The sequence below is a fragment of the Plasmopara halstedii genome (assembly GCF_900000015.1).
Source record: "Plasmopara halstedii genome assembly, contig: Scaffold_430, whole genome shotgun sequence".
Classification (NCBI taxonomy): domain Eukaryota; phylum Oomycota; class Peronosporomycetes; order Peronosporales; family Peronosporaceae; genus Plasmopara; species Plasmopara halstedii.
The window spans coordinates 1,258,199-1,280,263 of NW_020187350.1; the positions used below are offsets into that span (position 1 = coordinate 1,258,199).

The 22,065-nt window shown below is 41.2% G+C and overlaps 12 protein-coding genes across 12 annotated transcripts; 5 read left to right on the forward strand and 7 right to left on the reverse strand.

The window, feature by feature from the left end:
- Positions 1 to 230: 230 nt before the first annotated feature.
- Positions 231 to 1,954, forward strand: PHALS_09840 (tbc1 domain family member 5 q92609; the record flags this gene model as incomplete). Its single annotated transcript, XM_024725167.1, has 2 exons — positions 231 to 233; positions 293 to 1,954. The coding sequence occupies 2 exons, from the start codon at positions 231 to 233 to the stop codon at positions 1,952 to 1,954; spliced, it is 1,665 nt and encodes a 554-aa protein (XP_024575971.1).
- A 58-nt stretch (positions 1,955 to 2,012) lies between these two features.
- Positions 2,013 to 3,275, reverse strand: PHALS_09841 (Transmembrane protein 223; the record flags this gene model as incomplete). The annotated part of the gene is made up of 8 exons (XM_024725168.1): positions 2,013 to 2,213; positions 2,281 to 2,454; positions 2,524 to 2,595; positions 2,667 to 2,782; positions 2,844 to 2,892; positions 2,953 to 2,991; positions 3,057 to 3,195; positions 3,256 to 3,275. 8 exons carry the CDS (start codon positions 3,273 to 3,275, stop codon positions 2,013 to 2,015), a joined length of 810 nt encoding a protein of 269 aa, XP_024575972.1.
- Positions 3,276 to 3,484: 209 nt separating this feature from the next.
- PHALS_09842 (uncharacterized protein) lies at positions 3,485 to 4,184 on the forward strand (the record flags this gene model as incomplete). Its single annotated transcript, XM_024725169.1, has 6 exons — positions 3,485 to 3,543; positions 3,597 to 3,719; positions 3,787 to 3,850; positions 3,908 to 3,928; positions 3,992 to 4,062; positions 4,124 to 4,184. 6 exons carry the CDS (start codon positions 3,485 to 3,487, stop codon positions 4,182 to 4,184), a joined length of 399 nt encoding a protein of 132 aa, XP_024575973.1.
- A 167-nt stretch (positions 4,185 to 4,351) lies between these two features.
- PHALS_09843 (uncharacterized protein) lies at positions 4,352 to 4,783 on the reverse strand (the record flags this gene model as incomplete). Its single annotated transcript, XM_024725171.1, has 1 exon — positions 4,352 to 4,783. One exon carries the CDS (start codon positions 4,781 to 4,783, stop codon positions 4,352 to 4,354), a length of 432 nt encoding a protein of 143 aa, XP_024575974.1.
- Positions 4,784 to 5,042: 259 nt separating this feature from the next.
- Positions 5,043 to 5,862, reverse strand: PHALS_09844 (Predicted membrane protein; the record flags this gene model as incomplete). Its single annotated transcript, XM_024725172.1, has 2 exons — positions 5,043 to 5,614; positions 5,679 to 5,862. 2 exons carry the CDS (start codon positions 5,860 to 5,862, stop codon positions 5,043 to 5,045), a joined length of 756 nt encoding a protein of 251 aa, XP_024575975.1.
- Positions 5,863 to 6,626: 764 nt separating this feature from the next.
- On the forward strand, positions 6,627 to 7,469 carry PHALS_09845 (Predicted membrane protein; the record flags this gene model as incomplete). Its single annotated transcript, XM_024725173.1, has 1 exon — positions 6,627 to 7,469. The coding sequence occupies one exon, from the start codon at positions 6,627 to 6,629 to the stop codon at positions 7,467 to 7,469; it is 843 nt and encodes a 280-aa protein (XP_024575976.1).
- Positions 7,470 to 8,121: 652 nt separating this feature from the next.
- Positions 8,122 to 9,953, reverse strand: PHALS_09846 (Protein involved in sister chromatid separation and/or segregation; the record flags this gene model as incomplete). Its single annotated transcript, XM_024725174.1, has 7 exons — positions 8,122 to 8,444; positions 8,506 to 8,554; positions 8,623 to 9,024; positions 9,091 to 9,127; positions 9,185 to 9,334; positions 9,404 to 9,592; positions 9,658 to 9,953. The coding sequence occupies 7 exons, from the start codon at positions 9,951 to 9,953 to the stop codon at positions 8,122 to 8,124; spliced, it is 1,446 nt and encodes a 481-aa protein (XP_024575977.1).
- Positions 9,954 to 10,128: 175 nt separating this feature from the next.
- Positions 10,129 to 11,937, forward strand: PHALS_09847 (uncharacterized protein; the record flags this gene model as incomplete). The annotated part of the gene is made up of 6 exons (XM_024725175.1): positions 10,129 to 10,382; positions 10,442 to 10,528; positions 10,600 to 10,686; positions 10,753 to 10,861; positions 10,919 to 11,185; positions 11,254 to 11,937. 6 exons carry the CDS (start codon positions 10,129 to 10,131, stop codon positions 11,935 to 11,937), a joined length of 1,488 nt encoding a protein of 495 aa, XP_024575978.1.
- Positions 11,938 to 11,982: 45 nt separating this feature from the next.
- On the reverse strand, positions 11,983 to 13,117 carry PHALS_09848 (Uncharacterized conserved protein; the record flags this gene model as incomplete). Its single annotated transcript, XM_024725176.1, has 4 exons — positions 11,983 to 12,555; positions 12,625 to 12,691; positions 12,756 to 12,949; positions 13,019 to 13,117. 4 exons carry the CDS (start codon positions 13,115 to 13,117, stop codon positions 11,983 to 11,985), a joined length of 933 nt encoding a protein of 310 aa, XP_024575979.1.
- Positions 13,118 to 13,192: 75 nt separating this feature from the next.
- Positions 13,193 to 16,195, reverse strand: PHALS_09849 (IQ motif, EF-hand binding site; the record flags this gene model as incomplete). The annotated part of the gene is made up of 3 exons (XM_024725177.1): positions 13,193 to 15,385; positions 15,454 to 15,528; positions 15,584 to 16,195. 3 exons carry the CDS (start codon positions 16,193 to 16,195, stop codon positions 13,193 to 13,195), a joined length of 2,880 nt encoding a protein of 959 aa, XP_024575980.1.
- A 772-nt stretch (positions 16,196 to 16,967) lies between these two features.
- PHALS_09850 (RxLR-like protein) lies at positions 16,968 to 17,194 on the forward strand (the record flags this gene model as incomplete). Its single annotated transcript, XM_024725178.1, has 2 exons — positions 16,968 to 17,093; positions 17,156 to 17,194. 2 exons carry the CDS (start codon positions 16,968 to 16,970, stop codon positions 17,192 to 17,194), a joined length of 165 nt encoding a protein of 54 aa, XP_024575981.1.
- Positions 17,195 to 20,081: 2,887 nt separating this feature from the next.
- Positions 20,082 to 20,444, reverse strand: PHALS_09851 (uncharacterized protein; the record flags this gene model as incomplete). Its single annotated transcript, XM_024725179.1, has 2 exons — positions 20,082 to 20,246; positions 20,373 to 20,444. The coding sequence occupies 2 exons, from the start codon at positions 20,442 to 20,444 to the stop codon at positions 20,082 to 20,084; spliced, it is 237 nt and encodes a 78-aa protein (XP_024575982.1).
- Positions 20,445 to 22,065: the final 1,621 nt, after the last annotated feature.

Here is a 22,065-nt window from a genome sequence, read left to right on the forward strand (position 1 = left end):
GTTTTTCATCTATACATATTATTCCAGCAATCCTGAACGGACGGATATCAAATCTTCATAGCATTTACGAATTTGCGGCTTTAAATTTTAAACGTCTCCAATATCCGTATCCAAGCTGCATAGAGATCTTGCGCTTCCCGCAGTCGTTTTCATCTAATAATTCAGTGGCTAGCATATGGGAGCGACTGCTACAAACCTTTGCTTTAACATCTCCAACCTTCAATTCTTCTATGGTACGTGTCATAGCTTGTTTCGTAAAATCTTGAATTAACTTTGTTGTCACTTGATCTAGGCAAAGTTCAAGGTGGGAACGCTTTTGTTGGAGGTTGGCAACCCTCCAGAATGGAAATCTTTTGAAGTCTTACTTGCTGGATCTAGCACTGCAGATTTAGGGCTGTACTATTATCCAGACGGGACCTCAACGATGCCATTAGGATGCATTCGTCTCCAAAGTGCTCACATTGACAGTCTCGAAGATGTTTTGATGGTCGTAACAAATGACAAGACTTGGTTTCTATGTGCTAGCAGCAGACATGATGCCAGCGATTGGAATGACGCCATTTGCAATGCAGTCAAGCGCCTCAGTAATGAGCAGACACATCACCAACGTTCTTATGAGATTTCAACTTGTAAGCTGTCTGATATGCAATCACGTGACTCAGAAGCCAGAGTGGAATATTTTCTCAATTTTTTTGTACAATCGACGGTTGAAGATTTGTCCTTGAAAGCAGTGGAAGGAAAATTTTCGCAGTCTTGTATGCGAAGTCTTGTGTGGAAAGTGTGGCTTGACTATCTTCCCAAAAATGTGCCATTCAATCAATGGCTAAAAATTGCTCGAGAAAAAAGACTTGGCTATGAGAGAAAGCGCTGTCAGCATCTTCTATTTAAGAATTTATGTGCTGTTAAGCAACGACCGGAAGACTTTTTGACTTTGTGTGAGACCTCAACGAACAGTTTATTGTATAATATTTATAAGGATGTTCGACGCACCCATGGAGAACTGCCATTTTTTCGTGATCCTTTTGTGCAGTGTGTGATGATTCGTGTGTTATACATTTACTCTATCACTCATTCAGAAATCTCGTACAATCAAGGCATGGGTGATCTTCTGGCGACATTGCTATATCTACTTCACATCGAACAGTGGCCGCTAAACGATTATTCCTGTAATGTTATTGCAAAACAATATGATGCAAGTCGATCCAGTGATTCGAACTTATCTGCTAGAAAAAATTATGAAGACGGCACGTTTAGTGAGGCATACATGTCCTGTAATAGCGAGAATTCCCATTGCGATAGTTTTTTTCGGTCACAACCGTTTTCCGGATCATCAAATCATTTTCAGCAGTGCTGCCGTAAAGCTGCAGGTTATATTGTGCGTGAATTAACGTTGTCCGAGTTCATTGAGCATGACGCATACCTTTTACTTGAAAAAATGATGGTGCGAATGGCTGGCACATATTGTCCTCGAATTTCAATATCTTCTCAAATGTCAGAGCCACAAATCGATAAACCTTTGTCTTCAGCCGACCAATTGCCAGTGCTTCCTCTTGATCACCAAATGAATCGTGTTCATTACCAAGTTTTGAGCCAGTTTGATCCTCAAACGGCAGAGTGCCTCGTCAAACTTGGAGTTGAGCCACAGATATTTCTTCTTCGCTGGATTCGTGTTCTAATGGCTCGGGAATTTGAAATGCAGCACGTTTGGCAGATTTGGGATGCTATCTTCAGCTTAACGCCAAGTGACTTCTCGTTCATCAATGTGCTTTGTGTTGCCATCGTATTAGAATTACGTGACGAGATACTAGCAGCAGAAGACGCCACTACTGTTCTACTTTGTTTGCGCAATATTTCAGACCATATCAAGGGCACAAGATTAGTGGACAGTGCGCGTGAGTTGTACGATGCGCTGCTGATTGCGACAGCGATTAAAACTTCCATGAAACCAAAGTAGAGCGTTTTATCTAAGACACGGATTGAAGCTGAAGTTTGACTTGCATTGATTCACCAGTTCAACTTTTTCTATTCTTCCCGTTCTTCTTCGATGAATGTTTCTTACCTAACAAATTGCCATGACGAAACTTTGGCTGCAATTTTGTTGGCGCTTTTCGCTTGGCTTTAGCTTGTGCAGCTTCAGCTTTGAGATCCACACGAGGCAAGTCCGTGCGCACCTCAACTGTGGTTTCTTTTTCCATCATCTTCTCGTGCTCCTTCTGTAAACATGCCATTCAAGTTATAAACAATTCGAGCAAACAGCAAACAACGTGTGATAAACCGTACGAAATTTGTGCGAAATGTAATCATTCGCTCAAGTTTCTCGCGGTTGTAGAATTTTCCCTTTGTGTCCACAAGAAAGAATCCACGGGTGTTGGAAAGCTTTAAAATAATGTTGTTCTTTGTATTGGGGTGAGCTGACACGTAAGAGATGGGTACATCAATAGGCGCTCCGAGGTTCTAAAGTAAGTGGAAAGAGATGTGAGAAAGTTTGGTACACAAGCACTACAACGAAGATGAAGCTCAGACCCCAAAAAACTTGTGCGTCGTGAAGCGCAGCTTATCACCCCCTGCTACAATCGATATACGCGCCACTGTTCGCTAATGTACAACAAATCACCACATATAAATCTTCAATCAATTAAGCTCCTATTTCATATATAATTTCCTACTCTTGCATGGAAACCAATAAGACCAGCCAGGATTATGCTCATGCCAAATCCCAAGGACGAGCCTAAGTCATCTGTAACGAACGAAAAGAACGTCGGCTCGCCTAGTATTGGGTGCACTGCAGTCAAACGCACTTTTGATTAGTTTTCTTCAATGTATGGCTCAGAACCACCACGTACTCTCAACAAGACTCTGCTCATAGCCCTTAAGCCATGACCAAAATGTGATCTACTTAGCCTTCTGGTGAGAATCAACATTGATAGCAACTTGAGTTGAAGAAATACGTACATGAGCTAATGATCCAGCAGACATGTAGCCAAAGTAGCTCTTCATAACAGCATTAGACTTCTGATCCCACTTCCATATTAATATTTTCGCTTGATGCACTGCACCTTGCGCGGATATTCATAAAGAAGATCGCCGCCTTGCTTTTCAGCATGTTCTGGATGATTAGACAATACATTATCCCATAACTCACTGTTTGTCAGCTCTTCTTGCTCGCTCTTTCTGGTCTTCTGCTCCGTTAGTGTTCTGTTGTCAAAGTCATTAAGTGGCAATTGCAGATCGTTTAAGAGTAAAAGAAACACGTACGTAGAGCTTGTGAAATGCATAGATTGAACTATGCGGCTGCTAGAGCAACGTGATTGCAGTGAGATGCGGACGCATGGACGTTGTAAGACATTAAGCAACATGGAAGATGCGCGATTTACTTGAGCCATGAGTAGCTCTGTCCGAAAATTTCAAATAACTGAATAGTAAAAATCAGTGTAATAATGTAAGGGCAACTTACTCCGGACATTTAAGCTTTGCAAATCTTAAAATGAAGCGACGACCTCGCGAGGTGCCAGTGACAAAACCTTCAGCCGTACAGAGCTACATGTACATGCAATGCTTTATATTCAGACTTAGTCAGTAAATTAACTTTTTTGTAGACCAAGCGTGCTATTACGTTCCGATGACCGTGAGAGTCAACGGACGTGGCTGCCAAACGAGCGAAAACCTGGTGCATCAAAGCACTTGGCGTTGAATCAAAAGCACGATGTCATGAAAATCAAGTATATTAGCATTGATATTTTTGATATGAATCGAAATGAATAGAATTGCATTTGATGACTGACTCAGAGTCGACATGAACGACTACTGTACTGAGGTTGAGGTGAATAAGCTTCAAGCGCTAGAAGAAGAGGTATTTACTGTTGAGCTTATCGACTTTCAAACTCTATTGATTTGTTCTTTGACTAAGGTTACAATCTTAGAAAACACGGTCGGGTGGACATTCGTAACACTTGTTCAGCGACCAAACAGCTGACGGTGTTGTGACAATCAGATGGAAAAGTTTATCGAGGAATTCTACATGGCAGCAGCCATGTTCACCGCACAAAAAACTGCACAGAAGACGTACGTACCAGAACAAAAAGTCTCTTTAATCACAGGGTACTCCACGTACATTTTTCTACAGCCTTATAGATCGCCTCAAACGAGCACATGTTTCGTCTCCTTTTGCTGAAACGTACAAGTGAAAATTACCGCGCACAGCCTTTGCATTCTAAAATGATGATACCAAGCATATACTTTGCAGAAAGTCCAGTCAACAGTGATGGAATTGCGTTAATGAAGCTGGCAGTTGCACGACATCACTTTGTCTTCCGCTTTAGTCAATTTAAACAATGTACATCAACCGTCCACCTCAGAATATATCGGGTGGTGGTGGTGGTAAGAAAGATCCATGACCTCCTCGTAGTTCGCTCTGTTGTACCACATATTGTAATCGGTAGTTGGTAATGCGTAGCTGCTTAACTTGTGTCTGAAGATCCTCAATCACGAGTTGTTGGGTCTCAGTCTGATGCCTGTATGTATCCACTTCACCAAGCGCAGCCTTCAGCAGGTGATTTTGATGTTCTGCGGCTTCAAGTCGAGTCTGCATCGATCGCATTTCTTGTTGCCAGCGCTGCAACTGCCGTTCCTGGTCCAAGACTCGACGTTCATTCTCCTCCTGAAGTCGTCGCACCTCGCACTGTAGCTGCACCGCATGATCTGAATGCTGATTTTCGCTAGGAGTAGAACTTCGTTCGTGTAACTTGAGTGCATTTAGCCGCTCGATCGTTGCGTCGAAGTCCATCGCCGTCAAACGTCTCTTGCTTGTCGCGTCTTGGCTTCTGGTATGGAATGTTGACTTTCGTACTTATTTCATTACTCTGACATCAACACAGACACGATACCGGTACATGTTTATGTGTGAAAATCATAAATTTCTAGTACTATTTAGCAATATATATAGTTTTTCTGCAAGGAATAAGCTACATTCACTTTAAATTTATAACGCTACTGTTGTGTACATATATGCTTGAGTATCATTAGAACAATGCCAATCTGTCGTTCTACGAGGAAACAATGGTAATGCACTTATCTGTGCTATTTATGCCGGTGGAGTGCAGATGCTTCACTTGCAATAGCTCTATGCGCAATTGCTTTTTTGTGTAAACCATAAGCCACCACATACCTAGTATCGTTAAAATGGTGCCTCCAGCACCAATTAATATCCGATCCTGGAACGATGTATTACTTAACGTTACAGCTTCATCGTGAGCGATCAGATTCTTGCTATGGTACCCAATATACGTCCATAAAATAGCGTACGGGAGGCCACCTAGAGCTGAAGATACAGCGAACTTGTACGTTGAGATATCAGTGATGGCTAATCCAAAACACTTGACGAGATGCGGTACATTTGCAACTTGAATCAACAGTAGTACTTTCCAATTTGAGTTTTGCAACACCACTGTCAAGGCCGCAAAAGTGGGAAAGTTCGTCTTCATGTAGATGCTGATACGGTTCTTTCCGAAGAAACTAGCCGCTAAAAATGCGAATAACTGACCAATGGTCTTGCCAATGACACAAAGCAACGCACCGAGAACGATACCAAACATGGATCCAGCCAGAATTTCGATACCTGGTGACGGTATACAGAGTGGAATACTGGCAGCTAAGAGAAGCGGAAGTATCATGGCTCCTACCATAGGGTTGGCTTCGATCCAGCTTGTACTGCTCGTGATGTAGAGCTTCATAGGCACGAAAATCAGGAACATGATGATTGCACAGCACAATACCAATGTCCATGCTGCTACTTTGAGACGTCGCCTTGTTGTATCCAACATCTGCGTTAGATATTTGTAGTAGATTGAAAGATTGAGAGTACATGGACAAGATATGATGAAAGTTGAGTCCCTGCAACTCAGTCGAAAATAGCAATTGAAGAGATTTTATGTACCTTAGTGCAAGAAACAAGTAATAATATTTTCAAGAGACACTGTACATCACCAATATTCCATAGATTCGTATGAAAATTTTCTTTGGATCCCTCGACAGATATGACGGGTAGTAAAGTAGATTAAAAAGGGCAGTTTATTCTCAGATGTATGATGAGAAGAGATACAAGAATGCTTTCGCTATTACGTTGATCTACAGCCTTGAAAAATCCATTATTTAAATATACAATTCTTGCTCTTTGAGAATTTTTTATATATTTCAAACGCCAATATAACCATCAGTCTGCTTCGATCAATTATGCTTCAGAGATTTGAGTCCGTGCGTAATCATCAGCATGATAGGACGCAAAGAACTGGTAAACATTGTGCTTGCTGGCATGCTTTGTCGAGATCCTGATTCGTTGTTGATGAATACAGAGATGAGAACCCAATTCCATACAGAATCATAACAGAACTAAAATTACTTCTTAATTTATGCTTGAGTATAATTTAAAATGCATAATCGCCATTAAGTGAATTGCAAAATTAACTTCGTTGGGCGTTACGAATTTGTTAATACTTAAGATTTATATTACAGTAGCACATTATAAGAATAGATTATATAAGAAGCTCCTGTTGTCTCGATGTATTGTGATTGATCTACTCCTTTACATGCCTCAGATGATAGCTAGTTACAGCGCAGTATACTCACCGCATATGATTACTCTCGATGATTCGAAGCGCAATATGCGGCTGTTGTGGCTGCGTTTTGGTGCTTTTGTCGCGCTATTCATTCTAATCATGTCATATCTGTCCACGTTGCCTATACGAGAGTACATGGAGATTACAAGTGCGTGGGTGAGACTACATCCTGTTTTAGGCGCTCTGTGCTCTATTCTGGTCTTTTGGGTGGCCGTTCCACTCTGCCTACCTGCCACGGTGTTCGAAATGATTGCTGGCTCTTTGTTTGGTGTCCCTCTTGCTGTTATGATTATCATAGTGGGCAAGACTGGTGGATCTACACTCGCGTTTCTATTGGGACGTTCGATGGGCAAGCAATTAATTGGCGATTACTTTCGCCATAAGTTTCCAACCTTTCGAGCTTTCGCCGAGGTGCTTAGTAGTCCGAGTTGGAAACCTGTACTGCTTTACCAGTTATCCAGTATCCCAAATCTTGTGAAAATTTACAGTCTAGCAATTACCCACGTGTCGATAACTCGGTTTGCCGTTTCGTCGGCGATAGGAACTACTCCTCACGCCATATTATGGGCATATATTGGTGAACAAGCGACTGATATTGCTGCGATTCTTATGGGTGAGGCCAAGGTTACTACAAGTCGAATGGTCGTAGCTGCCACGGGCCTTTCGCTTACTGTGCTGGCCATCACTTTTCTCGTCGTATACACAAAGCGGCAGCTAGAAGAACTCAAAAAGCGAGAGTGTCGCAGTAGCAGCGAAGAGGGACTATTGCTTTCTATAGACATCGACACTACGAATTCAGCCCAAAGCACAACGCAGTGTGTTAGCTTAATCACACCTACTCGTTTGTTAGGTAGCTAGTTCTTGTCTAAATGAAATCATTTTATTTTCTTTGGCGATTAAAGCGTTTACTGAGTAGTTACAAGCAGATTGCGTTGGATACGGAACAAAGATTAGTAAGTGCTCAGTACAAATGGACTAGTCGCTACAAAACAGACGTTCCTTAGAATCGTACTACGATCACCTGAACCAAAGTTCAAGCCATTAACACTGCAAACTAAGCTCAATATGGTTGTGAGGCTGCATCCACAGTCACGAAGTTCATGCGGGTAGTGACGTTTACCACATATCGACTGCATACTTCGCTTACTCTTGTTTGCACTTGGGAGAATCAATAGATGCTGATCATTGGCATTGTATAAATGGAATACTTTGGAGATGCAGATAATTGACACCTTTCAAGTGTCACTTGAATAATATTCAACTTAAGTAATTTATTTACCGTGAAGTAGATGCAATCATGTCACTCTGATCCTAAAAATCGAATGTAATAAGCTGATAGATTATTGAAACAGTGCTGTACTTTAAGACGTATATCCTTCATTTTTGTGTCTCTAGATTGTAACCAAATAAACATCAACCTCCGAGAAAACTAAATCATTACAACGTGGTTATTTTATTACGAAAGTAGGAAGTAGAAGTTACAAGTCTATTGTCCATGGTAAACTTCTCATTACGCTGCTGTGGGCAAAAGCACTTCAAGCGTCGAGCGGCCAATCCAGAGAAGTGCTGGATCTTCGCGAATGAGCACAAACTTGTCGAATTGATCCTCAAAGCCGAGAGCACGTAAGAAGTCCAAACACTCAGGGAATCTTGCAACTTGCCCTTCAAAGAGTCGATTTGTCTTTCGAATAGACCGAAATTTGGCATCATTAGGGTGTGAAATAATGTTGGAAACAATCTTATAGAGCAAGGTGGCCGCTTTTTCAATAGCCTCAACGCTGTAGTGGATCTTCAAATGACGAACTGCTTTGTAGATGCATTTTTCGCGATCACCTGCATATTTTGAGACAAAAAGTTAGTCGCAGAATGTCGTGCTGCAATAAATCTAACGTACTCATGGCCAGTGTTGCGACTGCTTCATCAGCCATCACGTGTAAACCAGGCTATTCACAATATCACACTAGTCAATATCAAAACCGCCTCAATCGATATGAAATCTCTTGTTTCGTACAGTGGTCGTTAACACTTCATCAGACGAGTTAGCTTGTTTCGACCAAACTTCTTTATGCTCTGCTTCCGTGTCTTCCATCTCTAGATCTTCTTTCGCTGAACCAATCTGTCGCTCGTAAACAGAACTTTGCTCTTCAGACGGCGTTTTCTGCTTTGTCATATGTACATCTCGTTCTTGAGAACTCGGTACAGGTGGTACGTCGGTCAGCAATCGACTTGTTTGGGCTGACCCACCACCTAGTCGGTATCCAGTTGAATTTTTTAAAGTCGTGCCATCATCTTCTACGATCGCGGGAGAACCTCCGACTACAGATCCACCAGACTGCGTCCAGTCTAACTCACTGCACTCCCTTTCAACTTGGCGCATGAGTTGGTAAAACTTGTTATCGTGTTCCGAATGAACCTGTTGTTACATTGAACGTAATGAATAAATTGATACAATGAAAATGTAAACACTTCGGTTTCCTACATTGTGGGAAAGCTCGTGGAAAAGCACTTTCTTGATACTGATTCAAGCGAATTAATACTCTGACATTAATCAAATAACTATAACTCTTACGCACCTTAAATATTTGCGAAAGCCAAGCAAATCGTCTGTACGCAGTCGAAGCAAGATCTTTTGTCCCTTGTTCTGATTAAGTCCTAGTATGCACACGGGATCCACGCCAACTTTTCCATCCGGTGGCATTTCTGCCAGGACCCCAACGCTCCATCTAAAATAATTCAACAAGCATATTACTTTAAGAAACAAACATTCTCTCCTTTGTCTAATTTGCACGTACTTGTGCTTAGCCATGACTGCTAGAATTCCTCGATCAGTCGCCAACTTTTCCAAAATCTCATGAGCTTTCTCTTTATCCGCAAAATTCTCCAAGGGTTCAATAGCATGAAAACGGTAGCTCGTGGACACTGCGTCGCGTGCCTGAATATCTTCATTTCGCTTCCAAATATTTACAACGCGTCGATTCTCCCTGTCATAACCAGATCGTCAGCAATCAAGCACTAGATTCCGTCTCGATATGTGGAAGAAACACACCGAATCGTCATCTCCCGTTGTACGGCACTTTGCGTTGCCTTCATGTTTTCAATTTGTGCTGTTGAAGCACCAGCCATCAAAAGCAAAGGCGTCATATTGTCACAAACTTCATAAAGACGTCTCGAGACATCACTGCAGTCAATACGTCGACGATTTTGAAACAATCGTTGTGCGTCTTGTTGCACACCCGCCACACGCTCAATTTCCGCTTGAAGATCAGCAATTGTAGAAGATAATCCGTTCGATAACATCAGTGCATACAGCTCACCCTTGTAGCTTAAATTTAAAGTTGTCATGGTGAATGATAGAAAATTCGACAATGACAAGTTCAGAATACTGTTCGTTCTTGAATATTACCGGTACTTGATAGCTAAAGATGACGTAATCTTTCGTCTTCTTAGAAAAAAACTCAATATAGCTTAATCCTGATGATGACCCTTCGTTTGCTCTCCCACCTTCTCTTACTATAACATGGTGGCTCTCCATCAAAACGCTCGGAGCGGTTCTGGTCGTCGTGGTGTCGGTGAGTCGTTAATTCTTAAACGACGACAGCGAGAAGATCACTTGGCCAGTTATACAACATCTGTTAAGGGCATATCGAGGCTTAACACTCGAGCCGAGTGGGAAGATTCGCTGTGCGATAGAGGTGAGAAAAAACAAGTTCAACGAACGATTGTGCAGCTTAAAAATCAGTATGAGTCGCAATTACATTCACGACGGCTTCGGTACGTGCATCATCCATGCTAGTAAATGTGTTATTTACATTAGAAATTGTTGTATTTAGACTTGCTGAGCTGTATAATTCTGAAATGGAAACATGGAAGAATGATTGTCTCGCAAATGTTGAGACACCAGAAGATCGAAAACAAAAGTATATAAGCTAAGTTGTGGCTATTAAAAAAGTATATGACTATTGACAGTATATGACGATCAAAATATTAGAATGATCGAACGCGCGATGGCACTAAAAGAACGACGGGAAAAAGAACGACAAGCAATTGTTGACGAGAAAAGGATGCAATTGTATCGGTGAGTGTTTTTCTCTTTCTCAATGGTAACGAAACTTATTATATCATTTTCATATCATACTATTAGAGAATCTTGCGATGATATTCGTGTTGAAGACTCGCATAAGATCCAGCAACTTGTTCTTAACGATCGAGACAAGCAACTTAAAGAAATGACACAGTTTGCGCAACAAGAGGTTGGTTTACTTGTACTGCTGACTGTAGTATACTGATTTAGTATAATCATGGACTAGCATGCTTTGGAGCTGAAAATGGCACAATTGTGGGAAGAAGATCGTCTGAAGAAAGAAGAGCGTGAACGTCAGGATGTTGAATTGGCAATCAAGCGCAATGAAGAGATGAAGCACATTCTTGATCTACAAGTAGATCTTGTCCAGAAAAAACGTTCTGAGCTTAAAGAGCGGAAACAAAAGGAAGAAAAGGAGCAACGCAGTGAATGGGAACGTTTACAACAAGTGGAAGAAGAGCTCAAGCAGCGTAATCGAGAGAGAGAAGTCAAGGTTTGATCAATGATGACGTGATTGATATGACAATGGGTTTTTAATTACTGTATACTTTTATTTTGTAGCGAGCTTTAGATGTTAAAACATTTAATCAAGAACGTGTTGAAGCAACACGATTAGCAAGTGAGCGAGAGCGTTTGTATGACCAGCGATTACTCGAGCAAGTTCTTGCACAAGAAGCTGAGACGCAACGTCAAGAACGAGAATTGCAGCATCAATTCCGACAGGAGCAACTTGAGTATCAACAAATGTTAAAACGACAAATGGAGATTGAAGCGAAAGATTTGTCTCATTTGGATAAAATTCGAAAAGATATGGAAGATGAAGTATGGGCCAAGCGAGATGCTGAACATGAAGCAGAAGAAGCAGCTCGTCAAGAATTACTGCAACAAGTTTTAAGATCTCGTTCAGCTCAAATTGATAAGAAACGGACATTAATAGCTCAAGCAAAAGCACAAGATGCTGCATATTTGAGTCAAATTCAACGCGATGCTGAAGAAGCTTTGCAAAAAGAGCTTCGGGAACAAGAAGAGCGTCGTGAAATTCTCAAACGAACACAATCTGATCTGTTACGACAGCAAAATGAAAAGCGAGTGGCAGATGAAGAAGCAAAACAACGTGAGTATCTTGAACTTAAACGCATGGAACTTGCTGAAAAGCAGCACAAAGAACGCGTCAAGGACTTTGCTACTCACATCCCACCCACAAACTTTCGTCGCAAAACTGCTCAATGGTATTTTGATGTGTAAAATTTAAAAACCATCCAAGCGAATTTAACTTTCACAATGAATATATTAAGCAAAAGCAACATCTTCATTCAGCCAATCCAACGAGTTTGAAGTCTCTTGTTTGACTTCCCCGTCCAATCGAATAATCTTATTGCATTCTTTCGCTAATTCAGCAAATCCTAATCGTCCTCGTCGCTCAATAAACTTGACAACTGTATCCATTTCTTTTTCAGTGATATAGATAAACTTGCCACGATCGTCTACAATTCCCGTAAGACGATTTACAGTCTGTAAAGTCTCAATACGATCAATTGCTTCTTGAGTAGTCAAGTTGAATTTTGCCGCGAGATCCTCAAGCAAAACCACTTTGTGAGATTTGACGTAATCAATAAATTCTTGCAATAGAGTTTGATTCTCTTCACTGTCTTCTGCAAGTTTTGAGCCCTTTTCTTCAATTGTAAACATTTGTTTCCACTGATCAAACTCTTCTTTTTCCTTTTTCTCCTTTTCTTCCTTTAACTTTCGCTCTTGTTCTTCAAAAGCTGCTTCACGTTTATTTTCTTCTTCTCGTTTCTTTTGATACGCTGCTTCTTTTTCTTCTGCAATGCGTTGACGTGATTCACGCTGTTGCTGGTCAAACTGCCAATCAAAAAAATATAATCACCAAAAACTGATCACATAATTTCAATAGAACAATAAATGACAAACCTGGCGAAGTTCTTCACGTTCCCGACGCTTTAATTCCTTTTGAAGTTCTTTTTTAGTCATTGCACGTCTGTTTTAACAATTATAAAAAATTAAATTTTAGAGGCAAAGAGCTCGTTGCCAAAGTCACATACGGTTCCACGAGTTCTTCTGCAGTGTCTCCTCCAGCGTCCACATCGTCATTTTGAGGTGGAGGGACGGGAACAATAGGTGCAACATCCTCTTCTCTTTCGATATTGCGCTTTTTACGGTCCTTTCGCTTGCGTAAAGCCGCCAAACCGCCTCTTTCTCGACGAATTCCTTCCGCTTGATCCTCATGGACAACTTTCTAGTACACATCAACAATTTTCAAATGTAACAGCATTGAAACACATAACTTTCGTGTGAATGTGCGTACTTTAGTCCCAGCAAAGAAACCAGTAAGAAAGAGAATCAACAGCACAGTCGAGGCCAAGCCCCCGACTGATATAGCCAAAAGTACACCATCTGATAGCATCGTATTTCTAAAATATCAAAATGTGTATTTATTATAAAATAATAAAATCTACGAATTCAATTTCTATCTTGTAATTTATTCGAGTCGTGAAATGAGTTTACGCTTTCGACGCCATCGCCAGCGCATTGATGATACATGAGTTTCTGCTCCAATCTCTTCTTCAAAGCAAAGATTATCGAGTAATTCATATAATGCACTACCATAACGTTCTTTCATCCATGTGACAAATAAAGTGCGTTGAAAGTAATGACGATGCTCTTCTAACAAATATGACGCAAAGCAGACGAGATAAAAGTAGCGTTCCAAGTAATTTACAGCTCGTAACATGAAAAGATCACGCTTAGAGCTTGGAAAATCACGATCCATCGCAAGATCGCGACATTGGCTAATACAATCGCGAAGATTCTGCATATGTTGACACTGATCAATAGCATAATCAACCACTGCTTTGCTCTCTACTCCATTTTCCAGAATCTTAAGCAATTTACGAATGACAACAAAATCTGTTGTCACTGCAGTTGATTGACGTCGATGATCCATAGCTTGAGATTCAAGAATTGCAGTCAACAGACTCGATTTACTTGATAAAACGCAGTCTTCGAGAGCCACACGAAGCATAAAGACACAAACGAGCGCAGTTGACGTGCGACCTCGACCCATTTGACAATTGAAAATAACTGCAGTTTTCAGCTTCTGTTGACTTGACTTTTCAACATTCGAAGACAAAGAGAGTCCCAATTCATTCATAAAGGACGGCAACACTAGACGCACCATATCATCGAGATCTTTTTCTTCGGGAGCAGTTTCATCCGACACTGGAATTCGAGCATATCGTAAATCAAAGTCTGTTGTTTGCATAGCATCACGATAAATTTCATCTAATGTCTTAATATCATTCTCTGGTTGAATATGCTCAATTATCTCTTCATTCACCATCTCGCGAGGTTCATACCAATACATGAACAAACCATTATCTTGACGTACTTTATTTTGAACCTCCCGTTTGACTTGTTGTTCAATTGCTGTGATTTCATCCACTTCAATACCTGGATATTCTACATTCACCATCAGATTATCCTGGTGACGCACACAAAATGGACGTCCAGTAACGTAAATAACGGCTTCTTCTCGCAAGTTGATCCAAATTGCGCGATCAAACTCACCGCGTAAGTGGTCAATCACATCGATAATGCCTTGCTCCAGACACTGCGCTGTGCCAAAAATTGGTTCGCTTGCAATGCGTCGATAGTTCGGGACATTTGTCGTCAATTCAAATGGGATTCGTGCGATTCCAAAAAAGTGATCCATTTTTAAAACACAATTCGTCAATACTTTGTCCGACTTGTACCGCACGCCACCCAAATCATCTAGTAATCGAAACAAATCTGGATGTTGTTGGAGCCATTTGGAAAATGATACGTGCGCTTTTGCCTCTTGAATGTCTGGAGCAGATTCTTTTACACGAAAATTTTGATAATTCTCAATCATGTAAGCTCCAAAAACAATCAAGTAGAAGTAGCGCTCCAAAAAACTCATGGCGTGACGTAGATAGTATGAACGTTTTGCTGGTTTTGCTTCAGCATTTGATAAGTCACGATATTCACGGATCATATTACGAAGATTGCAAACAGTGGCACATTCATCGATGGTAGTGTCCACCCATCGCTTTGCTTCTTGTCCATGAATGAGATGCTTTTGCACCTCTCGAATAACAGCAAAATTTCCGGCTTCGTTCTGATCTTCACAATCTTTTAAAGAATGCAGAGAAGTTGTAAGCTTCAATGTCCTTTGATCGTAAATGAGCTTTCCAAGTACCATTGCCGTAGTCGTACGACGCTTTCCCATTTGGCAATTAAACACAACAGCCGTTGCTCCATCATTAATTATACTTTCCATCAGATTCATGAGTGTTTCAACATCTTCGTGTTCCGGTGCATTTTCTCTCTCGATCGGGATCCGAAAATACTTTACACTTTGTATCGCATCATTATACTTTATCACATCAGCACTTTTATATATCTCTGGTAATGTCAGAACATGTTCAGGCCGAGCAGTTTCATGAAGAAGCTCATTTTCATTGAAAGCGACTTCATTCCAATACTGAAAGTAGTTGTCAGCCATCTTCAATTCTTCCTGCAAGCTACTTTTCATTGATAATTCGAGCACTTGAATCTTATGTCCCGTTATTCCAGGGACCAGATCATTTTCATTTAACTTGGCACTGCGTCGAGCCGTAAATGGTCGTCCATTTACATAAATCACTGCTTCCTGTAGTTCAATTCATTAAGATCAGTACAAGTAATTCCACAAGCAACCACTCTCTAACACTTTCCCACCTCACGTAGATTGATCCAGACTACTTTTGTAAATCCATCTGCCGCAACTCGATTTAAAATCAGTTGAATCCCTTCCTACAAACTCCAATATTACGATTGTATCCACAATATTCCCATTGATCGTTCTTACCAAGGAGGGTTGTGCTGATCCGTACACAGGGGTATGTTCTAATCGTCGAAAATTGGGTATAATGTCCCCATTTGGTGTGTCTAATTCATGACAATTAGGGAATCTGTCTGTCTTGAGCACGTACTTTTTGAGCACTTTCGTGCCCTGAACCATTAGACTATGTTGTCGAGTTAGCATCATACGCTCTGTTTTGCCTCTAACTAAAGCTTGAATCCGCGTAGCTGCCTCACTCTGATCCTGTTGACCACGTAATACATTGGCTGGCAGTGTCTTGTTACCTACGACCAATGCGTGCAGCCTAGTGGCGGTGTCATTAAAGTACGTTGGTGGAGTGATACTTTTCTTTCCATTAACATTTTCCTGTGTTTGTGGTGAGCGAAGTATCATCTTGTGAAACTTAGCGGCGGCTCCAGTGATATAACTTAAAGGGTTGGAATCACTTGAGTTGTTGGAAGTGCATGAGCTGGATGCCTTCATCTCATTCTGTTTTTGGAAGAAAAGATTCCGCAAAGGAGCCAGCAATAGACGAAGCTTGTTTTCTGGATCTTGGGCTTGCTGGACTTCAATTGCACGCGAACAAATGGCGTCTAACAGCTTGTCCACCTCCTCCATTTTCGTAATGATCACAAGATGATTTACACGGGTCTTTTATGTACCGCTGGATTTAGTGTACCGGTATCACTTATTGTTTGGTAAGACGAAATATAAACTGATTATATAACTCATATATGTATTAGAAAGATTTCGGGATCAAAACATATTAACGGATTTTCCCGATTACCCGAATAGAGCCCTCAAGAATACAATATCCACAACCCCGCTATAATGACTTCAGATGACCGAGGAATAAAATCCCACACACTACGCCTACGATCCATCATGGATCCAAACACGCGGTAGCGAACCCGTGTCGGAGGTATCTTCTCTAGAATTGTGAAGAATATTTATTTTGAATTTGTGACGTACTTCGAGAGCCAAAATCGCTATTTTCACATTGTCACTAAAATATTTTTCTGAAAAATATCCGGATCTTTTTAGCTTGAGTCCGGTACTCTAATCGGGAAAATCCGTTAATTATGTTTCTGTGACATATTATGTAAAGAGTGTGTCTTCTTCATCAACTGTGTCAAGAGTCTAGAAAAGATGAAGTCTGCTAATATTAAGTTAAAAAATAGATCCTTACTTCGCCACACTTCGCAGGAGATTATATTATTACATCGGTTGTGATGTCTCAATTGGTCCAAGAAGAAGTATACCCACTCTTTTCGAAAAAAACATTGCAATGTCTGCTATCTCTGGCCAAATAGGAGCAGATTTGAGCTTTGTCATTTTTACTTGTCTGTAAACACTACTTTGCAAAAGGTAAGTATCATCACAAGCGATTATGTTCGTGGCATTGGCAGCAGCACTTGGAGCCATGAAAATGGTTTCGACATCTTTATTATTGTATGCTGGCCTTGTAGCTAAATTGCGTGAAAACGAAAAGAAAAAAGGTTTTTGTTTGCGAACAGTACGTCATGTGATACCACAGTTACAAGTACGATGTGATTTAACTTGTTGGATAGAGAGCAGTACTTTGCCAAGCGTAAAGGTAGACTTGCTCAATTCTAAGTTGAATGATATTCACAAGAGATAACTACATCTGGTTGTTACGGCGCCTTATGATCTATGGAGAGTATGACAGACGCAATTGGTCAGCGCAGGTGCAGTTCAGCTCTATGATCATGGACGAAAGTGCATGCAAGAGCAGCAAAAGGATCAGGGACTTCAAATCGATTACAGCGGTGCTGCAGCACTCAATAAAATATCATTTTTGAGATTTATCTGAAAAAACTATCTTGATTTTTATGAGATGTTGCAGCACAATGCGATGGACATTTGCCAATTTCTCTTTTATTAAATGCTGCTAGGCAACTGTAATGGTGCCGCTGACAGCAGCAAGGTTAGCCATTTTGCTTAAACAACTCTCGAAAGGTATTGGTGATTGCATCGTTTGGAGATTCAAAGATACATGAGTGTAAGGCACTGTCAGAATGTTTGGAGTAGGTAAAGGGGCCAACGCATGCGACAAGAGTCTAACTCGCTTATACATATTTGCTCGACAATAACGAGGAGCAAATTTTCTCGTAGGCGTCTGGTGTCTTCGTGATACTCGACGTTCCTGCAATGTTCCATCGAACTACTTCGCGTGGGTGTGTAAATCTGTGTACCCCACAGTCTAGAAGGAAGGGCATATAAAGGGCATAAAAGCTGAACATCCTCACATGTAACATCTTTGGATACAAGACACTGCTCGACAGCTAAGGTGTCGCTCATACCATGTCTAGCCTGTCTGATGTACATCCGTGGTGGTGACATCACGTCGTGCACACCCAACACAAGATTTCCACCTGACTTTTGTTTCGTGTTGATTTCTTGGCCTTTAAAAAGATGTTGGGTGAACGCGAAGGCCTCAGTGTGAGACGCACCAGCAATAAATACGTCAAATAATGTTATGGTTCCCGAAAATTGTCAGCTGATCAAGCAAAATTCTTTAACTTGATTCTGTAACCGGGTTGCACGTACCCTTGTACAAAAGGGCGGATCATACAAGATGGTGTGACCGTGTATAGGGGTGAATCACTCAAGTTGGTGTAATCACAAAATGGTGTGGCTTTGCCGTGAAGCCACTAACTGGCAGGATTGCCAGTAGTAATATATATTAATTAGGTTTTACTATATTAATTAGGTCTAACAATATTGGTTTGGTATCACTATGTTGATGATGGAAACCCAAGAATGAACGGAAGAGCCTCTATACCTTGGAAAGGTTTTCAGTACTCTTGGAGGTAGCGGATTCAGATCCGCCAAACTCGTACTGATTCTTGTAAAGAGCGTAAGGTTGGTGACCTTAGTCTAGGTTCATCTAAGCAAAGACATACAGCACACCGCTGCACATTTATTAAAGGGTAGATAAGCATACAGGATAATGCCGTAAGCTGCGTAATGAGGCCCGAAGACTAGCGATGTCTGTCCCTCATGAACAACACATGATTCAACTGAAGCGGATGCAAAAAATTCGCATGATGGTGCCATACTCACGCGCATCTTGCCGATTGCCAGCGCAGCGCAAGGTTGCTTAGTCGGAGAAGGGTCGAGGCTATGCCTATCTCAATCGCTTTGTTTTGAAAGAGGTTAACTTGCACTTTTGTGGGACTCAAAGCTGATTAAAATTGGTTTCGCACTAGGGAGCTCTAAAAAGTCGACGATTCTACATCACTATCTGATTGAGAAGTTCTCAACTATCATTTTATCGTAGCTTATAAGAGCTTTTAAGTGAGTGTTAACCTCTATCGGAGCCCAAACCCCCTAGCTTAAAACTCTTGGACTGCCGGTTTAACTATTCTCTCTTGGGGGCAAATAAAGACCGAAGACTTTTATGCGCTTTTTTACGAGCTGAAGTAGGTGAACAATATTTTTTCTCGCCAACGGACGGTACAAATTCATGAGGATGGTTGACAATCGTGCAGAAGATAGTTTCGAAAACACTTTACGGCGCAGAAATCAGATAGATCCTGATTGATACATAGTACTTTGCAGTTGCTTAAATTACAATTTTAGAACATTTCAAACTTGTCACAATAAAGCCATGATGAATGCATTGCATAAGGCTCACAGCCACCGTGCTTACTTACATCTCCTTTCAAACTATCATTAATCCAGCTTGCGCACTTGTTCTAGATCAGGATACTTGCCCACAAAACTAACTAAGTTTGCTGTTCATCCGACAGGCGACAGCGTCACTTGTACGCAATAAACGATGGTAACGGCTGCTTTCATCCCTGTATGTTAAGCACTTACAAATCATTAAGCGTCTGTTTCGCGTCGATTACACTTCTGTTCCTCACTCCTAGCGTACGGCCTCAAATCAAAGACCCGATAGCCCCTTGTTTATTCGAGATATCTCACCCCCGGCTTGATACGTCTGACCCCGTTCACATGATTTGATATAATTTTGCTTTCGCGCTCTACCTTCTGCTTTTGCATCAAGCCAAGCTCGTCTCTGCGGTTACCGATTTCGCCATGTTGGCTGAGTGGTCAACTGCTGCCCTCGTGCAGTCAGTGCTTCGGCGCCATACGTTGTGTAATTTGCGCAGCATATCTCATGGCTGAAAATTGTTCGTAGCAGGCTAAACTTTTCACTTACTGCTCCAGCAGAACACGAAGCGCGATTGTGTCGATCTCAATTCTGTAGAATTGCATTTACGACTGAGTGATCTGTCCCATGGCTCACAAAGTGCGAATGCCTCTGTTGTCATTTATCGCCAGCGTCATTCACTCCACGATCTTAGCGTCTTGTGGCTGTTAACTAGTTGGATGTGTAATGCGTAAAAAACGTATGCTACAAAGCGAATACATTTGGTCTCTAGTCGTTACTCTTCGCTATCATCATGGATATCGCTTTGGATTGTTCTAAAAGCTTCTCTGTGACGGTATCTACGAACGTCTGATAGGAACGTCAGACGCTGACGTTATACACTTTCCGGTGTGAGCCATCGCCACGATAATTTATCTTTATATTGTACGCTCGGAGGTATAATACCAACACATATACCTCAGTGGAAAAGGTCATGGGTGAATATTCGCTAACCGGCATAACGAAAACCTTGCTCTGAGTTTCACCCTACCAACTTCAAGGCAAAATTCACATTAGATAAGAACTAATTTATTGATCTGTTAATGCTCAAGGATCGCTAAGAAAATGTCTTGTAGAGCCAAACAGCTGCTACGCTGATATAGTAGGCCAAACCAAGTGACGAACGAGATCATAACATCTAAATCCAATTTTTTGTGAAGGTGACTTCAGGTGAAAAATACCCATGTCTGAGCGATGCATTCCCAAGCTGCCAAGACCAAATTTTTGAAAGGAAGAAAAAAGGTCAGATCCTTCGCTTCTAGGTCATGGGTTGGAGTTTGCCATGAAAGTCGCTTTGATCACAAACAAGCGGCTAAGAAAAAGCACTATTGTTTTATTTTGATGGAAGGGAGCGTTCACGCGTGAGTGTTTGAACCTGCTTGCTGCTGCTCCTCCATCACAAGGTGGGGGGTGCATTCTATTGGCAAATAAATAAGTTATTTCAGTCTTTGCATATGTTATCCTGTAAGATGATTAAGTGCGAATGAAGTCGATTTGTCCGGAATATATACTAGTTCATAACATTCCTGATCCAAAACTCTTACGTAATATAAGTCAAAACTAATGTGATGATATAGCAAGAAGATGACCCGGGGACGAGGCCCCAACGTTGAAAAGGGACGCATAGTTTACGCGAGATTGAGGAGTTAGAATGCTACATCTCATCAACATAATAAGAGAATATTTTTATTTTATGATGCTACAACAGTAGACGATGGGCCCGATGCCAAAATATACTTGTGTAATAGCCACGTCATAATTCATTCGCCAAAATACGAGTATATTATTACGTAATTATAGGATACTTCGGCGAGAAGACTTTTTCCTACAATATTTTTGTGGCCGCAGAATTTTGATGAAGTGAGAAGTATGGCTAGGGGTAAAAAGACATATTAAGACTTGTGAAAAGCACAGATTTGTGAGATTCCAAAGTCTGAGGGAACCAAATCCCATGCATAATTAGATCCTTTGGTGCTAGTCAATTTTCAGGTGCTAGTCAATTTTCAAGAAAAAAAGTGTAATGTGATTGCAATAGCCGTTATACTTAGTGTGGTATGGTAGATAATGATTGTGTCACCTGTCGGTAAGTGCTGATACGTCTGAAACTGATAAGAGCGGCGTTCAAGCAAGGGTGAGGGTAAATTCTACAGGCGGGCAAGCGGTAATGAATTGTGTATATGTTATTTTCGGGCGTTGTACATCCAGACTAAGTAGGTGTAGAAACGATGGGTGAAATAATTTTTCTACGATCACTCCCACATGTGCAATACTCACAAACGAAATTACGACTGCAACAACGCAATTTGGTGTTCTAACTTCACCGATTGAAGCAGCTGAAGCGAAAAACGATTCTAAAGGTTTCTACCGCTTTGACAGAGATTATAATTTATAATGTCATCAGCTCAGATTAGGTTCTTGATTCTCTCATCAACCAGACAGAAGCATTGAAGCGTGGGGCTGCTAATGACAAAGTTGACGGACTTAGTTTGGTTGAATGTTTATGAGTGTTTTCATTTTGGATTTGAAAGAAAAATCAGGCATTCGATCGCCTTTCATATGAAAGAGTGACTCCAAACAAGCCGCCTACGATTTGTATCGGAGCTTAAAGTGCGTCATATTTTGTTGTAACTATTGATGCTGCAACCATCAGGGTCTCGTAAGTGGGTTACGTTGCAGATATCACAGTCATGTTTGTTGTGTGTCTCCCGCGATACTGGATGTGCAAGGAGGCCCACAAAAGAATATTTTTGGCAATAAAAACTGCCATACGAGTCCCAATTTTGCGCGACGCTGTAGCTTGTGGCTC